The following is a 17,851-nucleotide window of genomic DNA, read 5'->3' as shown; positions in this document are numbered from 1 at the left end:
GGAGACTCAAGTAATGGCTGTGAATGTGGTTTTAAAGCACAGTACAGTGATAAGGGAATGAATATTTGTAACTCTCAGCCCCTACCCTGTTCTAGTCAGGGCCCTAGGTGCCCCCACTATGATTATAGCAAGGGGCCAGGCACAATGGCTCACGCCTGTAATCCCAGCACTTTGGGAGGCCAAGGTGGGAGGATCACTCGAGGCCAGGATTTCCAACTAGCCTGGGCAACATAGTGAGACCCCCATTGGTACAAACATTAAAAAAAGAAAAAAGATTAGCCAGGCGTGGTAGCATGTACATGTAGGTCTAGCTGCTCAGGAGGCTGAAGGAGGAGTTCAAGGTTTCAGTGAGCTATGATTGCACCACTGTATTCCAGCCTGGGCGACAGAGCAGGACTCTGTCTCTTGGGGAAAAAAAAAAAGGATCATACCAAGTACCAAGGACCCTTTCCTCCTCCCTTTCCTTTAGCCATAATACAGAACTCCAGGGTATACAGAACTCCAGGGTATCTAGACTCCCAGGCCTTGGGTTAGAGCTGTAGAGTAGGGAGGAACCATTGTTTTCTCTTTCTCAGAGCACTGGTTCCCAGGTTTCTCCTGGATGAAGTGAGCTGCTAAATTTAAACACTCAGGAATCCACAAATACTCTTGGAATTCCAGCTTAGTGAGCTTGTTCGATAATGCTTCCTGTTAAACTAACAAAGGGTGATAGCAGAAGAATGCCCGGAGACATTCCATTCCCCTGCGTCCAGGGAATTCTGCAGCTCAACTTTCTAGTGTGTTAGATTAGAAAGAAACTTTAGATTGGTGTTTCTCAATTCTGGCTGAACATTAGAATCACCAGGGGAGGCTCTGCAAAATGCCCATGCCCAGGTTGTACCTCACACCAATTAAGTCAGAATTTTTAGCAGAGGGACCCAGATATTAGCTTTTTTTTTTGTTGGGGGGGTGGTGCTGGAGTACAGAGGCACGATTTTGGCTCACTGCAACCTCCGCCTCCAGGTTCAAGCAATTCTCCTGCCTCAGCCTCCCAAGTAGCTGGGACTACAGGCGCCTACCACCACACTCGGATAATTTTTTTGTAGTTTTCATAGAAGATGGTCAGGCTGGTCTCAAACTCCTGACTTTGTGATCCACCCGCCTCGGCCTCCCAAAGTGCTGGGATTACAGGCATGAGCCACCACACCCAGCTAATTTTTGTATTTTTAGTAGAGGCGGGGGTTTCACCATGTTGACCATGATGGTCTTGATCTCTTGACCTCGTGATCTGCCTGCCTCAGCCTCCCAAAGTGCTGGGATTACAGGTGTGAGCCACCGCATCTCGCCAATATTAGCATTTTTAAAGCTCTCCAGGTGATTACAAAGTGTAGCCTACTTTGGGAACCACGACTCTAGGTGATTCAGGGAAAGGGAAAAACAGGCCTTAGGAACTTAAGATTTTTGTCTAAAGTCATACAGCTGATAAGAGTTTGAGATCTCAATTCAACAAGCTGATGGGAGCAATGGCTAATTTCCATTGGGCATTTTACTCTGATCCAGAGTAAGCACTAAGCACTTTACAAACACAATCTTAATTAATTTTCACAATGATCCTATGAGAAAACTGAGGCCCAGAGAGTTTGACTAGTTTGCTGAATGTCAAAGCAACTAAATAGTGGCAGAGATCGAGTTCAACTGTTCAATCATGGTTTGAGCAGCATGCAGATGACAAGATAGGAACAGGAACCCTGCCCTTAAGGAATGTAGAGTCTAGTGGGAGGGACAGGAAGCCGGTAAGCCAACAATTAAAACACAATCTGATAAGGGTTACCATAAAATTAAAGGTTAGCCGGGCGTAAACCCAACACTTTGGGAGGCCAAGGCAGGTGAATCACGAAGTCAGGAGTTCAAGACCAGCCTGGCCAAGATGGTGAAACCCCATCTCTACTAAAAATACAAAAATTAGCCAGGCATGCTGGCGGGTAGCTGTAATCCCAGCTACTCAGGAGGCTGAGGCAGAGAATTGCTTGAACCCGCGAGGCGGAGGTTGCAGTGAGCTGAGATTGCGCCACTGCACTCTAGCCTGGGCGACAGAGCGAGACTCCGTCTCAAAAATAAATAAATTAAATTAAATTAAAGGTTACCAAGGAAGGCACTTAACTTGTGGAACAGCCAAGGAAGCCTCCCAGAGGAGGAAGTACTTGAAGGAAGCTTTAAAGGATGAGTGGAACTTAGTTTAGTGAAAAGCAAGGTAGGGAGGAAGTGGGACTAGCAAGTGGAAAGGTGACTTTGGAGAGCAAGGTGAATGCTTGCAGCTGTGCAGGAAATTCAGAATGACAACGGATTACCTTGTTAGTGAGAGATGAGACTGAGGAAGTATGCAGACCAGGTCATTCAGGCTAAGAAGTTTAAAAGAAAGAAGCATTCCAGGATTACAAAGAGGACAGTGAAAGGATCAACTATATACAAGTGTGTATTTAAAAGATTATTGGAGTTTGGGCATGGTGACTCATGCCTATTGTGCCCAGCACTTTGGGAGGTTGAGACAGGCAGATCGCTTGAGTTTGGGAGTTCAAAAAAAGGGGCAACATGATGAAATTCCATCTCTACAGAAAGTACAAAAATTAGCTGGGTGTTGTGGCATGCCCCTGTAGTCCTAGCTACTAGGGAGGCTGAGGCGGGAGGCTCACCTGAGCCTGGGGAGGTAGAGCTGCAGTGAGCCATGATCGTGCCACTGCACTCCAGCCTGGGCAACAGAGTGAGACCCCGTCTCAAAAAAAATAAAATAAAATAAAAAGAAAGATTGATTACTGGAGGATATGACACCAAAAACATAGGTAACAACAGAAAAAAACAGGCAAATTAGGCTATATAAAAACATAAGGACTTTTGGATATCAAAGTATACTATCAACAGAATAAAAGGGCAACTCACATAATGGGAGAAAATATTTGCAAATCATATATCTGATAAGGGCTAATATCCAGAATACATAGAGGACCCCTATAAAAAAAAAAAAAAAAAAAAAAACCAACAGCCCAGTTAAAAAAAAATGGGCAATGTCGGCCAGGTGCAGTGGCTCACACCTATAATCCCAGCCCTTTGGGAGGCTGGGGCAGGTGAATCACCTGAGCTCAGGAGTTCTAGACCAGCCTGGCCAACATGGCGAAAACCCATCTCTACTAAAATACAAAAATTAGACAGGCATGGTGGCACGTGCCTGTAGTCCCAGCTACTCAGGAAGCTGAGGCAGCAGAATCGCTTGAACATGGGAGGCAGAGGTTGCAGTGAGCTATCGCGCCACTGCACTCCAGTCTGGGTGACAGAGCAAGACTCCATCTCAAAAAAAAAAAAAAAAAATTGCCAAAGTCCTTAAATTAGACATTTCTCCAAATAAGATATACAAATGGCCAATAAGCACGTGAAAAGATATTCAACATCAGTAATCATTAGGGAAATGCAAATGAAAACCACAAGATACAGTGTCGCCTCACACGCAGTATGATGGCTATTTTAAAGACAAACCACAACAACAAAAAAACAGAAAACAAGTGTTGGTAAGGATGTGGAGAAACTGGATCCCTGCGTAGTGCTGGTGGGAATATAAAGCGGCACAAACCACTGTGTATGGTGGCTCCTCAAAAAATTAAAAATAAAATTCCCATATGATCCAGCAATTCCACTTCTGGACACATCCCCAAAAGAAAGCAGGGTCTTGGCCTGGCATGGTGGCTCACGCCTGTAATTCCAACACTTTGGGAGGCTGAGGCGGGTGGATCATCTGAGATCAGGAGTTCGAGACCAGCCTGACCAACATGGTGAAATCCTGTCTCTACTAAAAATACAAAAAAAAAAAAAAAATTAGCCAGCTGTGGTGGTGCATGCCATAGTCCCAGCTACTTGAGAGGCTGAGGCAGGAGCATCACTTGAACCCATGAGGTGGAGGTTGCAGTGAGCCAAGATTGCACCACTGAACTCCAGCCTGGGCAACAGAGCGAGACTCTGTCTCAAAAAAAAAAAAAAAAAAAAAAGACAAAAAACAAAAACAAAGAAAGCAGGATCTTGAAGAGACACTGTATACTTATGTTCCTAACAGCATTATTCATGATAGCCAAAAGGTAGAAGCAACTCAAGTGCCCATCAGCAGATGAATGGATAAACAAAATTTGACATATACACACACACACCCAAACCGCTGGGTTATTCAGCCTTAAAAAGGAAGGATATTCTAAACCTTGAAGACATTATGCTAAGTGAAATAACCCAGTCACAAAAGGTTGCATCCTGTATAGCTCTGCTTACATGAGGTACCTAGAGCAGTCAAATGTATGGAGATAGAAAGCAGATGATGGAGCTGGGTGCAGTTGCTCACACCTGTAATCCCAGCAATTTGGGAGGCTGAGGCAGGCAGATCACCTAAGGTCAGGAATTCGAGAGTAGCCTGGCCAACATGGTGAAACCCCATCTCTACTAAAAATACAAAAAAACTAGCTGGGAGTGGTGGTGGGTTCCTGTAATGCCAGCTACTTGGGAAACTGAGGCAGGAGAATTGTTTGAACCCGGGAGGCAGAGGTTGCAGTGAGCCAAGACTGCACCACTGCACTCCAGCCTGGGCAAGAAGAACGAAACTCTATCTCAAAAACAAACAACAACAAAAAGAAAGTAGATGACAGCAGTTGCCAGGGGCTGGGGAAGGAGGAATGGAGACTTTCTGAAGCTCTGATAGAGCTTCAGTTTGAGAAGATGAAAGGGATCTGTAGAGGCCGGGCGCGGTGGCTCACGCCTGTAATCCCAGCACTTTGGGAGGCCGAGGCGGGCAGATCATGAGGTCAGGAAATCGAGACCATCCTGGCTAACACGGTGAAACCCCGTCTCTACTAAAAATACAAAAAATTAGCCGGGCGTGGTGGCGGGCACCTGTTGTCCCAGCTACTTGGGAGGCTGAGGCAGGAGAATGGCGTGAACCTGGGAGGTGGAGCTTGTAGTGAGCCGAGATCATGCCACTGCACTCCAGCCTGGGCGACAGAGCGAGACTCCATCTCAAAAAAAAAAAAAAAAGGATCTGTAGATAGATGGTAATAATGGTTACACAACAATGTGAACTGAACTGTACACTTTAAAATGATTAAATGGTAAATTTTGTTATGTCTATTTTATTGCAATAAAAATAATGGTCAGCTGGGCATGGTGGCTCACACCTGTAATCCCAACACTTTGAGAGGCCGAGGTGGGAGGATCACTGGAGTCCAGGAATTAGAGACCAGCCTGGGCAACATAGCAAGACCCCATCTCTACAAAAAAGTGAAAAAAAAAAAATCCTTGGAGAAAAATAATTGGCAAGAGGCAAGAGTGTTAATAGATTTAGAGGAGTAAAAGACTCAATAGAGACACACCAGTTAGAGAGCTAATGCCCAGAGGCAGAGACCTGACAAAGGCCTGTCCTATTAGACACTGGCAGGAGAGCTGCAGGGAAGAGATACTAGAGTTTTTCAAGGGACTGGCTGGATGCAGTGTGAGGAAGAACAAGGAGCCAAGGGCTACTCCCAAGGTTCTGACTTGAGGGACTGGGCAACAGGGGTGTCCATCACCAAGACAGGGACCACAAGGGAACAGGGAAGAACAGAATTCTGAGAAGGTGATGAGTTCAGCTTTGGACATGTTGAGTTTGAAGTGCCTGGGAAACATCCGGGTGGCAATATCTCAAAGGAATCAGATATACCACCTGGATTGCAAATGATTGGATGTTTGTTTGTTTGTTTGTTTGTTTGGGACGCGCCCAGCTGCAGTGCAGTGGCACTATCTCGGCCCACTGCAAGCTCTGCCTCCCGGGTTCACGCCATTCTCCTGCCTCAGCCTCCTGAGTAGCTGGGACTACAGGCGCCCGCCACCACGCCCGGCTAATTTTTTTTGTATTTTTTTAGTAGAGACGGGGTTTCATCGTGTTAGCCAGGCTGGTCTCGATCTCCTGACCTTGTGATCCGCCCGCCTCGGCCTCCCAAAGTGCTGGGATTACAGGTGTGAGCCACCGCACCCGGCCAAATGATTGGATTTTTAAAGTATGATAACAGTATTGTGGGCTTTTTTTTTTTTTAAGTTTGTACCTTTTTATAGAGGATGGGGGTGAATGGGGCAGGATTGGTTATGGGTTGATGGTTATTGGGGCTGAGTCATAAGTACGTGGAAATTCATGATGCAATTCTGTTCAAAATTCACCATAATAAAAAGTGTTTAAAATAATAATAAAGATATAAACCTATAGGCTGGAGATTGAGACATTATTTTATTATTAATGATAATAATACAAATTACTGCCATTTAGTGAGCCTCTACTTTATGCCAGGGGCTTTGCTGGGCCCTTTACGTGCATAAATTGTATTTTTCATGACAATCCCCATTTTATTAAGATTCACAGATGTTAGATGTCTTCCACAGTAAGTGGTAAGCATTAGATTCTACAAGCTATAGCAGAAAAAGCAAATAAAAGACGATAAAAGAACTAAACAAGGAAAAGTATGGACTGCTGACATTTGGGAATAGGAAGAGGACCCCACAAAGAAGGTAGTAAATGGGTCAGGCACGATGGCTCATGCTTGCAGTTCCAGAGCTTTGGGAGGGTGAGTCGGGAGGATCACTTGAGGCCAGGAGTTCAAGATTAGCCTGGGCAATATAACAAAACCCCGTCTCCACCAAAGAATCTTTTTTTTTTTTTTAATTAGCCAGGCATGGTGGTGCATGTCTGTAGTTTCAGCTACTCAGGAGGCTCAAGTGGAAGGATTGCTTGAGCTCAGGAGTTCAAGGCTACAGTGAGCTAAGATCACACCACTGCACTCCAGCCTAGATGACAGAATCAGGCCCTGTTTCTTTTTTTTTTTTTTTTTTTTTTTGAGATGGAGTATCGCTCTGTCGCCCAGGCTGGAGTGCAGTGGCGCAATCTCAGCTCATTGCAAGCTCCACTTCCCGGGTTCACACCATTCTCCTGCTTCAGCCTCCCGAGTATCTGGGACTACAGGTGCCCACCACCATGCCCAGCTAATTTTTTGTATTTTTAGTAGAGATGGGGTTTCACCGTGTTAGCCAGGATAGTCTCGATCTCTTGACCTCGTGATCCACCCACCTTGGCCTCCCAAAGTGCTGGGATGACAGGTGTGAGCCACCAGGAGCGGCCAGGCCCAGCCTCAAAAAAAAAAAAAAAAAAAAAAAAAGACTGGGTGCAGTCTTTTTTTTACGCCTGTAATCCCAACACCTTGAGAGGCCAAGGCAGACAGATCACCTAAGGTCAGGAGTTCGAGATCAGCCTGGCCAACATGGCGAAACCCCATCTCTACTAAAAATACAAAAAGTAGCCAGGATTGGTGGTGGGCACCTGTAGTCCCCGTTACTTGGGAGGCTGAGGCATGAGAATCATTTGAACCTGGGAGGCAGAAGTTGCTATGAGCTAAGATTGCACCACTACATTCCAGCCTGGGTGACAGAGTGAGACTCCGTCTCAAAAAAAAAAAAAAAAAGGAACAAAGACAGTGCTTTGCACACGAAGGAAGAACAAAAGAACAACAGAGATTCCAGAAGAAAGGAGTAGTTCATAGTCTCAAATGCCACACAAAGTGCAAGCAAAATAGCAATTGATAACTACTTGCACCCGGGTGTGGTGGATTACGCCTGTAATCCCAGCACTTTGGGAAGCCCAGGCAGGCGGATCGCCTGAGGCTAGAAGTTCAAGACCAGCCTGGCCAACATGGTGAAACCCTGTCTCTACTAAAAAATATACAAAAAATTATCTGGGCACAGTGGCGGGTGCCTGTAGTCCCAGCTACTTGAGAGGCTGAGGCAGGAGAATTGCTTGAACCCTGGAGGCTGAGGCTGCAGTGAACCGAGATCATGCCATTGCACTCCAGCCTGGGCAACAAGAGCGAAACTCCATCTCAAAAACAAACAAACAAAGAAACAGACAAAAAACTACTTGCTAGATTGTGCAATTAGGAGGTTGCTGTGGCCTTGGGAAGAACAACTTGAGAGGTGGGGCCAGAAATGGAGTTAAGGGTGAGTGGGTAGCAAACAGGGCCTGCTCTTTTGATAAGCTCTGCTGTGAAGTGAACTTGCAAGACTGGCTTATAGCTGGAGAGAGGTACCTTTCTGAGGTGAGAGAAGCTTGACTGTTTACGTATGGAAGGAAAAGCCAGAAAGGAGAGCGTGAGGACGGAGGGAAGTGTGCTGCTGCTGATGGAGCCGAGCGCCGTGGGATTGGGAAGGATGGAATCCAGCACCCACTGAGGGACTGGCCTCAGACAGCAAGAGGAGCACCTCCCTGTGGACAAGAATGAAGAAAGGAGGCACTCATGGGCTGGGGTTTGGGAAAGAGATACAGGGAGCTGGGAGTAGGGGAAGGGAGTAAACCGATGGCAAGGAAGTTCCGGCCAGAGACTAGTTTGTTGGCATTTCTGAGCTGGACAATCATGACAAGGTCCAGGGCGTGCCTGACTGAGGCAGTTACGTCACTAGAGTTAGAAGGGCAAGAATTCTGAAATGGATAATCCTCGGGAATAGGTCTAGGGTGGAGAAAAACTCTGGTAGGATCTATCCTCAGAGACAGATCAAGAGAAAGCTGTTTCTTGGCCTCCCACACAAACACGTTAGGATTTTAAAAAATACTTCTTAGTCCTAACTCGTAACTTACCTAACTAACTACCTTTGCCACGATGTAAACCCATAGCTTCCTCAAGAAAAGATCAAACATTTAGAACAAGTTAGACTGAAACTATGAAGCAGGAGTCTGCCTGATAAATGTGGCTCTGTCCACTACATAATGGGTTTAATTTACTTTTCCTTTCTGTTTTTTTTTGTTGTTGTTGTTGTTGTTGTTGTTGTTGTTGTTGTTGAGACAGGTCTTGCTCTGTTGCCCAGGGTGGAGTGCAGTGGCACAATCACAGCTCACTGAAACCTTGACTTCCTGGGTTCCAGCGATCCTCCCACCTCAGCCTCCTGAGTAGCTGGGACTACAGGCAGGTGCTACCATGCCCATCTAATTTTTTTTTTTTTGGGACAAAGTCTCGTTCTGTCGCCAGGCTGGAGTGCAGTGGCGCGATCCCGGCTTACTGCAACCTCTACCACCTGGGTTCAAGCAATTCTCCTGCCTCAGCCTCCTGAGTAGCTAGGATTACAGGCACGCCCCGCCATGCCCAGCTAATTTTTGTATTTTTAGTGGAGATGGGATTTCACCATGTTGGCCAGGATGGTCTTGATCTCTTAACCTCTTGATCCGACCACCTCAGCCTCCCAAAGTGCTGGGATTGCAGGTGTGAGCCACCGTGCTGGGCCTTTTTTTATTTTCTGTAGTGATGAGGTCTCACTATGTTGCCCAGGTTGGTCTCAAACTCCTAGGCTCAAACCATTCTCCCGCCTTAGTCCCCCAAAGTGCTGGGATTATAGGCGTGAGCCACCATGCCCAGCCTTAATCTACTTCTCTGATTTAGACTATGACCTGGTCTCCATTCATTCTTCATTCATTCATTCATTCATTCAGCAACATGCATTAAATGCCCTCCTCTCCCTGCCAGGTATTTTGCTAGGCTCTGGGGATTCAAATGAAACATCCATGGTCCTTAGGGAGTTCACAAACAAGTGAAGGAGCCAATAATTAGCTCTGATGCAATAAGAAGATACTATAGCAGAGGTGGGTAGAAAGTGCAATGGATCATGTGGACACAGAGAAAGGAACCTGGATTCGGGGAAAGCAGCACAGAAGAGCTGATGTGTGAGATGAAGCTTAAAGGAGAAGCAGAGTGCACCAGGCTGCAAAATGCAGGAAGTGAGAAAGGTGTGACTACCCAGATACAGTCAGGAAACTCAACAATCTGGTTTGGCAGAGCAGTAGTTCTTAAACTGTGTTCTACACAAAAATCAGCCCCAGTATTATTAAAATGCAGGTTCCGAGATACCAGCAACAGCTGGCTCAGTAGTTCTGGAGCACAGGAATTTGCATTTTCCATTCAGTAGGTCTCATGCCCAGGAATCATGTCCTGAATGATTCTGAAGAAGATGGTCCACAGACTACACTGAGAAACCCTGGGCTAGAGTACAGGGCGCATGGCAGGAGGAAGGAGAGGGGATTGGGATGAAGCAGAAAATTTTTTTTATTTTTATTTTTTATTTTTGAGACAGAGTCTTGCCCTGTCGACCAGGCTAGAGTGCAGTAGCATAATCTCAGCTCACTGCAACCTCCACCTCCCGGGTTCCAGCGATTCTCCCGCCTCAGCCTCCCAAGTAGTTGGGACTACAGGCATGCACCACCACGCCTGGCTAATTTTTGTATTTTTAGTAGAGATGGGGTTTCACCATGTTGGCCAGGCTGGTCTCAAACTCCTGGCCTCAGGTGATCCACCCTCCTTGGTTTCCCAAAGTGCTGGGATTACAGGCGTGAGCCACTGCGCCCGGCCTGAAGCAGAAATTTTGGTCAGGACCACATCGTGCTAAGGAAATAGGAGCTGAGTTTATAGGCAGTGAGGCATCCTTTGGGAACGCCCTGATGAAATGCATTGGAAAGCCCAGTCTAGAGGCAGTATCAATGACGGCCTGGAGAAAAAGAGGGTCACTGTATGTAGGCAAGGCATGAAGGGTCTCTGTAAGGGAAAGGATTCAGAGATCAAACCACAACAAGGACCCTGATGCTAATACCCACTCATGAGCTGGGGGCTGCAGGACATGCCCCAGCTCCTAGGGGACAAGCACCCCGCTGAGCAGACAAATAGCCTGGACTTCATAACAGCCAAAGGGGGCCTACACGGTGCTTGTGGGGCTGTGCAGCATCCAGGCAGGGGACACTGCCTGGCATTCTAAAGGCCTGTGCTGAGTCATCTTTCACAGGAACCAGCTTCTCAGGTCTCTGGGATCCTGTTTTACAAGCTGTTACTGACTTTCCCTTGGCTTCCAGGCCAAGGAAGAAGAAAGAATAAATATTAACCAAAGGTACGGCTGTGGCAGTATGCCCAGGGCCCCTCCCTTTCCTTCTCTCCCTGTACCCCCTGCCCTATAAGCTACAATAAACTGCTGATCTCCTGGTTTCATGATCCTCTTGGCTGATCCTGCAGAAAAAGGACAGAGGTGAGCACCTCTCAGAATAGCCCTGAGGCTGGAGAGGACTTGGTGGTAACCTGCTGTTTTTCTGGGAGGGGCCCTAGAGCTGGCTAAGGAGAACTCACATGACTGCCTGGGCCTGACTTCCAGGGAGGGGCTCTCATCATACCAGACTGTTTCTCAGGGTAATTTCCCAGTTGACTGGCACAAAGGGGTGACTCTTTCTTGGGTTTCGATTTCCTCCTCTGTAAGATGATGAAGTTGGACTCCAAGAACCTCACCTCATCCTATCATTCCATGAACTCAGCTGATTGGGGCTAAACATTCTCTGCTGGGTGCTGCTTTCCTCCAACATCCCCACCCTCACGAGGGCCAGGAGGTATTTCAGATCCCCTTGGGACATACCCATCTTTTTCTTTTCAATTTTTTTTTTGTTTGTTTTTTGAGACGAGTCTCGCTCTGTCACCCAGGTTGGAGTGCAGTGGTGCAATCTCAGCTCACTGCAACCTCTGCCTCCCAGGTTCAAGTGATTCTCCTGCTTCAGCCTCCCAAGTAGCTGGGATTACAGGCGCCTGCCACTGTGCCTGGCTAATTTTTGTATTTTTAGTAGAGACGGGGTTTCACCATGTTGGTCAGGCTGGTCTCAAACTCCTGACCTCAGGTGATCTGCCTGCCTTGGCCTCCCAAAGTGCTGGAATTACAGGCATGAGATTATAGGCATGAGCCTCTGCTCCTGGCCTATTTATTTATTGTTGTCTGAGCATCCTACTAGCAGCAAATAATAACAGCCAACATTTTTTAGTCCATTCTATGTGTCAGGCACTGTTAAGCATTTCACATTTATACATTATCTTATTTGCTCATCACAACAACTCAATGAAGTAAATACTATTATTATTTCATAAATGAAAAAATTGAGGCTCAGAGAGATTAAGTAACTTGCCCAAGAACATTCAGCCAGTAAAACAGCTGAGACTCTATCAGCTCCAGGTCAGTAAACTCTAAAGCCCATGGTCTTTCCATTCTATCACACTTATGACACTGGTTAACCAAGGACCAGTGAAGTGCAGATCACAGCCTATACCAGGGTTGCTGGGGAAGGGGGTTGGGGTGGGGCCTGAGGAGAGGGAGGGGAGTAAAGACAGACCCAGTGATGAAATTATTTGTATTTATTTATTTTGAGATAGAGTCTCGCTCTGTCACCCAGGGTAGAGTGCAGTGGCACGATCTCGGCTCACTGCAACCTCCACCTCCCGGGTTCAAGTGATTCTCCTGCCTCAGCCTCCCAAGCAGCTGGGACTACAGGCACACGCCACCACACCCAGCTAAGTTTTGTATTTTTAGTAGAGACGGGGTTTCACTATATGGCCAGGCTGGTCTTGAACTCCTGACCTCGTGATCCACCCGCCTCCGCCTCCCAAAGTGCTAGGATTACAGGCATGAGCTACCAAGCCTGGCCTGAAATTATTTATTGAACGAGAATAATAATGGTGCCTACTTCAATTGATGATTGTGAGAATTAAAGAAATAATAAGTTCATAAGTGCTTTTAAAGGCAGCTACTGATATATAAGTCGCTATTGTTATTAATAAATGCTATATAGTTAACCATTTATGTAGTTGTCATTTTTTAAACTGTGTTAACATATACATAACATAAAATTTGCCATCTTGCCAGGCACGGTGGCTCACGCCTGTAATCCTAGCACTTTGGGAAGTTGAGACGGGCGGATCACTTGTGGTTGGGAGTTCGAGACCAGCCTGACCAACATGGAGAAATCCAATCTCTACTAAAAATACAAAATTAGCCAGGTGTGGTGGCGCATGCCTGTAATCCCAGCTACTCAGGAGGATGAGGCAGGAGAATCGCTTGAACCCAGGAGGTAGAGGTTGCAGTGAGCCGAGATCTTGTCATTGCACTCCAGCCTGGGCAACAAGAGCGAAACTCTGCATCAAAAAAAAAAAGAAAGAAATTTCGCCATCTTAGGCTGGGTGCAGTGGCTCATGCCTGTAATCCCAGCACTTTGGGAGGCTAAGGTAGGCAGATTGCTTGAGCTCAGGAGTTTGAGACCAGCCTGGGCAACATGGCAAAATCCCATCTCTCCAGAAAAATAGCTGGGTGTGGTGGCATGCACCCGTGATCCCAGCTACTTTGGGGGGCTGAGGTGGGAGGATCGCTTGAGCCCAGGATGTTGAGGCTGCAGTAAGCCAAGATTCCACCACTGCACTCCAGCCTGGGGGACAGAGTGAGACCCTGCCTAAAAAAAACAAATTGCCGACCGGGCGCAGTGACTCACACCTGTAATCCCAGCACTTTGGGAGGCTGAGGCGGGTGGATCATCTGAGCTCAGAAGTTCGAGACCAGCCTGGCCAACATGGTGAAACCCCGTCTCTACTAAAAAATACAAAACTTAGCCAGGCATGGTGGCAGGTGCCTTAATCCCAGCTACTTGGGAGGCAGAGGCAGGAGAATCGTTTGAACCCGGGAGGCAGAGGTTGCAGTGAGCCGAGATAAAGCCATTGCACTCAAACCTGGGGGACAAGAGCGAGACTTCTCTCAAATCATTTTAACCACTTTAAGTATACAATTCAGCGGTATTAAATGTATTCATATTGTTATGCAACCATCACCACCATCCATCTCCAGAACTTTTTCATCTTATCAAACTGAAACTGCCATTGGTTCTTAATAGTTATTAATATAAGCTTTTATTATTATGCTAAATATTCGTATGCTCCTGTCTCCTTAACAAAAGGCAGTAAGTTGTAGTAGAGGGCACGAGGTGGAGATTATGGCCCTTGGTTCAAATTCAGATTCCTGCACAGTCTAAATGAACTTGAATAATTCACTTAAATCCTCAACATCGTTTCCTCCAGGTAGATGATACCAACACATAGAGACCACACAGGGTTGTAGTTAGTATTAGATCAGATCACTGGGGTTAAAGTACTTTGAAAACTCCATGCAAAGTGCTCCACAAATATTAGATTGGTGGACACTTTCATGCTCCTAGAATCGGCTCTTGGAACAAACTAGGAACTGAATGAACCCTGATACTCCAAGTTGTTGGGCCATACTGCCTCCTGGTGGTAGTCATGAAATGTGCAGAGTCTTTGCTGCTTCGGGTGCTCCTGGGGTTGGTTGGGTAAGATCAGGAGCTGGCCGAGAACGCGAGGAAAACCCAAAGTACCCGGCCGGGGAGGGTACTTTTCCTTCCCCGCAGAAGACACTCCCCAGGCCAGACCCTTGACGATGGAAGAGTCAGTCTCCTCTCTGTGCTCTCAACTTTCTCTTACCGCTTTTGCTTATGCTGTTCCACCTTCCAACTGGTGCCTCCTCCAAACCCTAAATCTTCAGACCCTCTCATATCCAACTCTTCCAGAATGGATCCCTGAACCACGCCTCCCAGGGTATCCCACACCATTTTTGTTTGTTTGTTTGTTTGAGACGGAGTCTTGCTCTGTCACCCAGGCTGGAGTGCAATGGCATTATCTCTGCTCACTGCAGCCTCCACCTCCTGGCTTCAAGCGATTCTCTTGTCTCACCCTCCCGAGTAGCAAAGGTTACAGGCACGTGCCACCATGCCCAGCTAATTTTTGTATTCTTAGTAGAGACAAGGTTTCACCATGTTGGCCAGGCTGATCTCGAACTCCTGACCTCAGCTGATCCACCTGCCTTTAAAGTGCTGGGATTATAGGCGTGAGCCACCACACCTGGCCATCCCTCACCATTTTTTTAAACCTACAGAATTCACAGCCTGTACTTGACTGCTATTGTATAGTTCTCTCCAAACTATGTTTCGGGGTTTCTTTTTTGTTTGTTTTCTGTCTCTTGTTTGAGACAGGGCCTCACTCTGTCGCCCAGGCTGGAGTGCAGTGGCGCAATCACGGCTCACTGAAGTCTCAGCCTTCCCGGCTCAAGCAATTCTCCTGCCTCAGCCTCCCGAGTACCTAGGACCACAGGCATGTGCCATCACTCAGGCAAATTTTTTACTTTGTAAAGATGGGGTCCTACTATGTTGCCCAGGCTGGTCTCAAACACCTGGGCTAAAGTGATCCTCCCGCACTGGTTTCCTGAAGTGCTAGGATTATAGGCACGAGCCACCATGCCTGGCCAGACTGTGGTTCTTTGATAGAATTTCCTGGTTTAAAAAAAAAAAAAAAAAAAAAAGTGGGCTCTAGTCTTGCCAGGGACTCGTGGGGTAACTTGTTCTTGGGAGCCAGCGGTATGGTGTCGGGCTGCAAGATTGGCCCATCCATCCTCAACAGCGACCTGGCCAATTTAGGGGCCGAGTACCTCCAGATGCTAGATTCTGGGGCCGATTATCTGCACCTGGATGTAATGGATGGGCATTTTGATCCCAACATCACCTTTGGTCACCCTGTGGTAGAAAGCCTTTGAAAGCAGCTAGGCCAGGACCCTTTCTTTGACATGCACATGATGGTGTCCAAGCCAGAACAGTGGGTAAAGCCAATGGCTATAGCAGGAGCCAATCAGTACACCTTTCATCTCGAGGCTACTGAGAACCCAGGGACTTTGATTAAAGACATTCGGGAGAATGGGATGAAGGTTGGCCTTGCCATCAAACCAGGAACCTCAGTTGAGTATTTGGCACCATGGGCTAATCAAATAGATATGGCCTTGGTTATGACAGTGGAACCGGGGTTTGGAAGGCAGAAATTCATGGAAGATATGATGCGAAAGGTTCACTGGTTGAGGACCCAGTTCCCATCTTTGGATATAGAGGTCGATGGTGGAGTAGGTCCTGACACTGTCCATAAGTGTGCAGAGGCAGGAGCCAACATGATTGTGTCTGGCAGTGCTATTATGAGGAGTGAAGACCCCAGATCTGTGATCAACCTATTAAGAAATGTTTGCTCAGAAGCTGCTCAGAAACGTTCTCTTGATCGATGAAACCATAAGGAGCCCAGTGTTTCTGTTCATGAAATCTCCCTTTGACTGGAAAACGAATATTGACTACCAAATCATAATGCAATTGAAGCCGTACTGCTTTTTTGAGCAGTTATTCATTCCAGTGATTAAAACTGATTGTGCAGAATATTCTAAGAGGCCAGAAATTGGTATGTATAACTACATTTTTAGTGATGCAATTTAATGACTAGTGAGTAAGATACTGTTTTTATTGAGAGACTTGATTTTTATAAAGAGTAAAAATACGGCTGCATTAAGGTTACAAACAGAAAAGTGTCTTAATGCCTAAGGAGGGCATATTAGCTACACTACAAAAACAAATTTTGTCTGTACTTCTGAAAAGAATTTTGTTGTTTCTCAGCTGTTTTCCAAAAGCAAAGGAAGTCTTTATGGTTTTTTTCTATTTCATGTTATTTGTGATTTAAGTTTGGGTGGGATGATGGCATACCATATTCTTAGTTCTTAAAATCTATCACTTTTCACCTTACACTTGATGTGTAAAAACTATAAAAACAATGTGTGAAACCCAGGGGTTCTAAAATACAAGCATAGATTTTACTGGGTGTTTTGTCAAAGCAGGTTATTCAGTGATTCCTCCCCACTATTCTAAAGAACCTTAAATAATGCTGTTGTGTTAGCTCTGAGTAGAAAGGAAAAAGTAAAACCTCTGTTTGGAAGTAATATTGGGTTGAATTCTGACTGCGCCTTTCTAGCTGGACCTTTAACAAATCACCCAATCTTTTTTGTGTTTCTCTGAAGTCATTTATACATTAAATGTAATTATAACAACTGTGGGGTTGTGTTGAGAATTAAGAGGTAACACTATATATGTAAAGTTTGTAGTACTAGTCCCAGAATTTAGAATATGCTCAATACAAAGTAGATAGCATTATATAAGTTTATATTTTTGTGAGTTACAAAGTACTTTGATATATTCTCATTAAATCTGTAAATCACCTCTATAAGTAAGTGGTAATAATAAAGCAGATATTTTTGTTCCCATTAAAAAAAAAAAAGTGGCCGGGCGCGGTGGCTCACGCTTGTAATCCCAGCACTTTGGGAGGCCGAGGCGGGCGGATCACGAGGTCAGGAGATCGAGACCACGGTGAAACCCTGTCTCTACTAAAAATACAAAAAAAATTAGCCGGGCGTGGTGGCGGGCGCCTGTAGTCCCAGCTACTCGGAGAGGCTGAGGCAGGAGAATGGCGTGAACCCGGGAGGCAGAGCTTGCAGTGAGCCGAGATTGTGCCACTGCACTCCAGCCTGGGCGACAGAGCGAGACTCCGTCTCAAAAAAAAAAAAAAAAAAAAAAAAAGTGTTCCCTACAGTTTCCAGAGCACGAGCTGAAGGGATTGACAGGCTCCTCAAAGGCTATACACTTTTCATGGCCTGGTCTCTTCCAGGTACAGCGCTGGGTACTTCTACATATATGTTGTCAACAAATCCTCAGGATAATTCTAAGGCAATTCTACTGCAAATGAGATATTATCTTAATTTACAGTTGACAAAAACTGAGCCTCAGAAAGGTTGCAAGACCTGCTCAAGGTCATATAGCTAGTAAGTGTGCAGTATAGGTTTGAACCCACATGCCTGATTACATCTCCCATGCCAACTCCTATCCATTGGTAGCACCTGCCTGAAACAGTGAATTGAGAAAGAATTCCTAGGTTTTGAATTCTTAATTATTGAATTACGAGGGTAAAGTGCCAGGTTTGATTAGTTGTGGCTGCCATGAGTGAGGAATGGTGAGTGGTGATGTACAAGCCTGGTATTTGCCATTCTCCCATTACCCCATGCCAGATAGTTCTACAGGAGGCTACTCAACTTGATTCTGAACGTGGTTTTAAGAAAGAATGATCCAGCCTGGGCAACA

General features: G+C 46.1%; 1 protein-coding gene across 1 annotated transcript; it reads left to right on the top strand.

Moving 5' to 3' along the window:
* The first annotated feature begins 15,234 nt into the window (after nucleotides 1–15,234).
* Nucleotides 15,235–16,956, top strand: RPEL1 (ribulose-5-phosphate-3-epimerase like 1). The gene is given in 1 exon segment (XM_055250790.2): nucleotides 15,235–16,956. A coding segment is annotated over 1 exon segment (687 nt). The 5' UTR covers nucleotides 15,235–15,273; the 3' UTR covers nucleotides 15,961–16,956.
* The last annotated feature ends 895 nt before the right edge of the window (nucleotides 16,957–17,851 follow it).

The sequence above is a fragment of the Symphalangus syndactylus genome, chromosome 2, assembly GCF_028878055.3.
Source record: "Symphalangus syndactylus isolate Jambi chromosome 2, NHGRI_mSymSyn1-v2.1_pri, whole genome shotgun sequence".
NCBI lineage: Eukaryota > Metazoa > Chordata > Mammalia > Primates > Hylobatidae > Symphalangus > Symphalangus syndactylus.
Note: the sequence above shows the minus strand (reverse complement) of the source record. Positions and strands in the feature narration are given on the sequence as shown.